The following is a 6,000-nucleotide window of genomic DNA, read 5'->3' on the forward strand; positions in this document are numbered from 1 at the left end:
CGCGGTCGGTCGGGTCGTTTGAAATAAAGTTGCCACTTTTACTTTTAAAAAAGGTGGGCCAGGAAGCGGGTTGGGTACTATATATATAATATATATATATATATATATATATATATATATATATATATATATATATATATATATATATATATATATATATATATATATATATAGCGATTTGAGTTGCGGGCAGGTTAGTTGAAAACGTTGGTCGGGTGCGGGTTGTTTATACATTGACCCCTGTGCATCATTGGTGTAAACGCACCATAACTGTCATGCAAACTAAAATACATTTATTTGATAAACTACTGTAGCTAAGCTGGTTATATTCACTGAGGTAAAAGTTAATGATTTAATAATCATTTCTAATGGTATGTTTATTTCAGACTTGGTGGAAGTGAAAGAGAAAGGTCAAGAATGGAATGATATGAAGGACGAACATCAGGACCACAATTTTATGACTGACAGCTGCTCAGAAACTGATGAGAATTCCTCTCAAGAAAGAGTTGAAGACAACAATGTTTTTGAATGCCATCTTTGTGGTAAGACTTACTCAAAAAAAAGGCACCTAACTTATCACCTTAAGATTCACACTGGTGAGAGGCCTCACGCATGCTCCCAGTGTGAAAAGACTTTCATCGAAAAAAGTAAACTTAGGGATCACATGATGAGTCACACAGGTGAGAGACCGTTTGCCTGCCCTCAATGTGATAAAGGTTTCGTTAATAAAGCAAGACTTAATATTCACATGAAGACTCACAGTACGGATAGGCCACACATCTGCCCTCAATGTGGAAAGACTTTCACATGTAAAGCATATCTTAAGAATCACATGATAACTCACACTCACAAAGAGCTTTTCTCTTGCCCTCAGTGTGAAAAGAGTTTTTGGTATAAGAGTAACTTAAATACTCACGTGAGACGGCACACTAGTGACGGGTCATTCACCTGCTCTCATTGTGAAAAGAGTTTCTCATTTAAATCACATCTACAGGAACACATACGAGTTCACATTGGAGAGAAACATTTCAAGTGCCCTCACTGTGATAAGAGTTTTAAACAACAGAGAGCTCTTAGGTATCACATACGAGTTCATACAGATGAGAAGCCTTTCTCATGCCCTCAGTGTGATAAGAGTTTTAAAAATAAAGAAACGCTACGGTCTCACATTCGAATTCATACAGGTGAGAGACCTTTCAGGTGCCCTCAGTGTGATAAGAGTTTTACACAACAAGGAGCTCTTAGGTATCACATACGAATTCATACAGGCGAGAAGCCTTTCTCGTGCCATCTGTGTGATAAGAGTTTCATACATGCACAAGGTCTCAAACTTCATCTGGTGATTCACTCGAGTGAAAAGCCGTTTAGCTGCCATCACTGCAATAAAAAGTTTGTTTTGCCAGCGCTGCTAAAAAGGCACCTAAAGACTCATTCAGAAGAGTATTCGTGTTCTGTTTGTGAGAAGATTTTTCCATCACTCAAAAAAGTTGTTGAGCACCAAAAAACACATACAGGTGCGAAAAACCATGTGTGCTCTGTGTGTGATAAAGCCTTTCTGAGAGCCGCAAACTTAAGGCGGCACCAAAAAATCCATGAAGAAAATCCCTAAAAGTGCTCAGATGGAGGAAAGAGTTTTATTGAGTCTGTGACGCTGATCAAACACAAGTGACTGTATACTAGAGAGAAGCTGCACCGCTGTCATTCATGTTGGAGAAGTTTCAGACGATCACACAGCTGCAGATTCACAGAGAAAAGCGCTGTCTGCAAAGAGCAAACAAAGATCAACTTCAGTCTTCAGGTCCAAGCACATGGTTACCCATTTTCGGTGAAGCCAAAGCTCAAAACCTGCTTGCATTACCACCAAAAGGGAAAGCTGAATGCATGTCACCAGTGACCATAAATACCCAATGTTATCTTTACGTTATGTTTTTACATGTTATGTATGGAAATTTGACGATGGGCTGTTTAATTATTGGATGATTACATACACCTGGGGTAATAATGCAGCCACAACACGAAGCAGAGGATCGGGCTTTGAAGAGGCCAGTAAGGAAAAAGACCCAAGTGTCTTCATGATGGCTCTATTCTGGTTTATTGAGCATAATGATGACTTTGTAGATACAGTGGTGACCATCATAAAGAGATTTAGGTCTTTTTTTTACTGTCCGGACTTCAACTCACTTGTACATTCGAAGAAAAGCCTTTGACTATTGATTAACGTTACTGATGAAGTTCTGAGAAAAATGTTGAAATGAGATGTGCTGCTCTAATTGCTGCAAAAGGTGGACACACCAAATATTAAAGTTAAAAGTAACAGTACGCGTCACCTCTGATATTTGTTGTGCTTAGAGAAACCATCTTTATGTAATAAATTATTTTTTGGAAACAAAAAAGGGCAATGTTTTGTGATCTGTCAGGTGTTCTAATAATTTTGGCCAGCACTTTATATTTATGGTTTATTTGTTAAAAAAATTGTTATTTCAGTTAAACTGGGCGTAGTGATATGGAACTGTAATGCGGTCAACAGACCTGGAACTACTTCATAGGTGTGGGTTAAATGAAAAATAATGCACACTCGTAGAATCTTTCTTAACCAATGAGAGTGAAGCATTTAAAGGATTAGTCCATTTTCTTCAACAATAAATCCAGATAATGGACTCTATGCACGCTTAACTTCCGCGTTTGACCCAAGGCTGCTATTCAGTTTCCGGTACGGGATATTTAAAGTGGATTGACGGCAGAATCGCTAAAATGTACTCGGTTGTTTGCTGAATTTACCCAAATTTACAACCTGTAATTTGTGAAGAATTGTCCAGATGTGCAAACTCGAGAAAGGTTACAAGTTTTATGTGTCGTCTCTGTATAATCATTAAGATATGTTCAGCTAGCCTGTACTAGCAGAGCTTACATTGTGCTATTTTTACGATTCGAACAGCAGGCTAATCACGCTGGTAATATATTATATTACATCTTTGTTATGGTAAAGTATGTTAAAGTAATCTTAAAGTGTCAGGTAAAATAAGAGATTCATATACACATCGATTGTCAAAACATTTTTACTTGGTTATTTTTGAGTTATCCTGACACATTTGAGAATCTAAAGAACAAAGCAAAAAAGGCTTAACTATTGTAAAGTCTGTTGTAGAAATATTTTCCCCATTATTTCTTATCCCGTGTATATGTATTTAGTTTGTTGTGTGTGTGTGTGTGTGTGTGTGTGTGTGTGTGTGTGTGTTTTCTTTCTCTGAAGTTATTTTTGTTGTCATTGATATTAATTTTCCATTTGTCTTTTGCATTTGTTATTAATAAAGAATACATAAATATCGAAAATATGAGTTTCTACTGTTCTAACATTTAGCTTGTATAACCAAAGATGTTATCTTCGCTAGTACTGATAATAACAATCATACCAAATTTGTATATCAACAACAGATGAATAGCACTGTTATCAGTGCAATTTTTATCTAAAAGTATTGATAATGCAGATAAAGGGGAGAAGTTGGCATGCTTTCCAGTGAGTCGCTGTAAATGCTACACTCTAAAAAACAAACGGTGCTATATAGCACCAAAACAGTTGCTTTGGATCGTAACGATAGAAGAACCATTTTTAGTGCCATATAGCACCGGTGAAGAACCAGTGAAGCACCAGTGAAGCACCTGTGTAGAACCATATAGTGCTATGTAGAACCATATGTGGTGCTATATGGCCCCTATATGGTTCTACACTGGTGCTTCACTGGTGCTTCACTGGTGCTTCACTGGTTCTTCACCGGTGCTATATGGCACTAAAATGGTTCTTCTATCGTTACGATCCAAAGCAACTGTTTTGGTGCTATATAGCACCGTTTGTTTTTTTAGAGTGTATGACACAGCAGTGGTGGCTAGAAGTTCGGTCCTCCCGTCTTTAAAAATATACTTTCATACGTTTAAATGTCATTATGGTATTAAGTGTGGAGTATAAGTTATTTCTATGTAAAGTAAACAAGCATCAACAAAATTTGCTGTGTTATTTTGGCTGTTTGGGCAACCGACGGTCCTTAATATCATAGCGCTCTATGACTGGCGGAAGTAGTCCAGCATCCTGAGATATCACCGGAAACACGTCAAGCGCTGCCGTGCATAGAGTCCATTTACTCACCACCATGTCATCCAAAATGTTGATGTCTTTCTTTGTTCAGTCGAGAAGAAATTATGTTTTTTGAGGTAAACATTGCAGGATTTTTCTCATTTTAATGGACTTTAATAGAACCCAACACTTAATACTTAACTCAACACTTAACAGTTTTTTCAATGAAGTTTCAGAGGACTCTAAACGATCCCAAACGAGGGATAAGGATCTTATCTAGCGAAACGATTGTCATTTTTGACAAGAAAAAAATTCACTTTTAAACCACAACTTCTCTTCTATCTCAGGTTCCGAAAAGCGCCAGCGCGACCTCATGTAATTGTGTAATGACGTAGAAAGGTCAAGTGTTACATATATGAAACGCACATTTGCAGACCATTTTAAACAATAAACTTACACAAAGACATTAATTATTGTCATTCCACATACAACAATGTCTGAACGGTCCTCTTTCAACACACTTGTAAACACTGGGGCGTAGTTTCGCATTCGTCCTCTGTGACCTCTTGACGTGATGATGTATTGCATGAGGCGCTTTTTAGAACCGGCTATAAACGAGAAGTTGTGGTTTAAAAGTGCATATTTTTATTTTTCTTGTCAAAAAAGACCCTTATGCCTCGTTTGGGATCATTTAGAGTCCTTTGAAACTCAACCTTTGAAAATTTTTTTTTAAGTATTAAGTGTTGGGTTCTATTAAAGTCCATTAAAATGAAAAAAATCCTGGAATGTTTACCTCAAAAAACATAATTTCTTCTCGACTGAACAAAGAAAGACATCAACATATTGGATGACATGGTGGTGAGTAAATTATCTGGATTTTTTTTAAGAAAATGGACTAATCCTTTAACATCTCTGTGGTATAAAGTATAATCATTTGCCACTTAAAGGTCCAGTGTGTAGATGTTTATCTGGGTCTAGCGGTGAACTTGTGATTTGCAAACAGCAGCTCAGTCCACAGCTCACCCCTCTCTTTTGAAGCGCATAGTGAAGCTATTGTAGCCACCACAGGACAAACACGTCAAGTTTGTGTGACATCATAGTTACAAAATATCTTCATTTGTGTTCATCAGAAAAAATAAATTCATACTGGTTTAGAACAACATGACAGAATTTTCTTTTTGGGTGACCCTTTAACAAAGGATAATAAATGTTGAAAAATAATATTGTTCATTGTTTGTCATGTTATCAAATTAATTTACTAATGTTAGCAAATACACCTTTACTATAAAGTGTTACAATGTTTCTAATCATACGTGTTTTCTTTGCAGTATTCAAGGTCTAAGGAACATTACAACTTCTTTGTTATTTTGACCAGTAGAGATGCGCAATATACAGAAATTACCGTAATATTTCAAATGTGCATATTACAATGTGGGTATGGCAATGGTTTGCAATAAATAGTACCTTGCACATGAATGTTAGTTGGGATATGTGTGCGTATGCAAATACACATAATATTGTTTGTTTGTTTGCGTTGTTAAAATGTCTGATTTGTTTTATTTAACACTAAAACATGTTTACCTCAGAAGGTTTTGTGATGCTTTCATTTCCCTGAAATATGAATCCTATGTTGATTATTAGAATGTATAAAATATATATGATTGGAATTGAAATAACAAAAACAAAATAACCTTATTGGATATAGTTTACGGCATTATTTAGCATCCATCAATATCGCACAGTCCTATTGAACAGTTGTCCTTATTTTATTTTCTGCAGATAAGAACAACATTTTTGTTTGGTCTTTGAAAAAAAGGTTTTCTGATTTTCACAGAATGAAACAAAAAGATAATTTTGCCTACACAAATACCCATAAATAGTATATTCAAATAAATAAAAAATATATAATATATAATGTAATGTATAATGTGTAT

The 6,000-nt window shown here is 35.9% G+C and overlaps 1 protein-coding gene across 1 annotated transcript; it reads left to right on the plus strand.

The window, feature by feature from the left end:
- Window positions 1–390: 390 nt before the first annotated feature.
- Window positions 391–3,465, plus strand: LOC141281865 (uncharacterized). The gene has a single exon (XM_073813668.1). The coding sequence runs from the start codon at window positions 428–430 to the stop codon at window positions 1,607–1,609; it is 1,182 nt and encodes a 393-aa protein (XP_073669769.1). The 5' UTR covers window positions 391–427; the 3' UTR covers window positions 1,610–3,465.
- The last annotated feature ends 2,535 nt before the right edge of the window (window positions 3,466–6,000 follow it).

Source organism: Paramisgurnus dabryanus, chromosome 2 (genome assembly GCF_030506205.2).
Source record: "Paramisgurnus dabryanus chromosome 2, PD_genome_1.1, whole genome shotgun sequence".
Taxonomy (NCBI): domain Eukaryota; kingdom Metazoa; phylum Chordata; class Actinopteri; order Cypriniformes; family Cobitidae; genus Paramisgurnus; species Paramisgurnus dabryanus.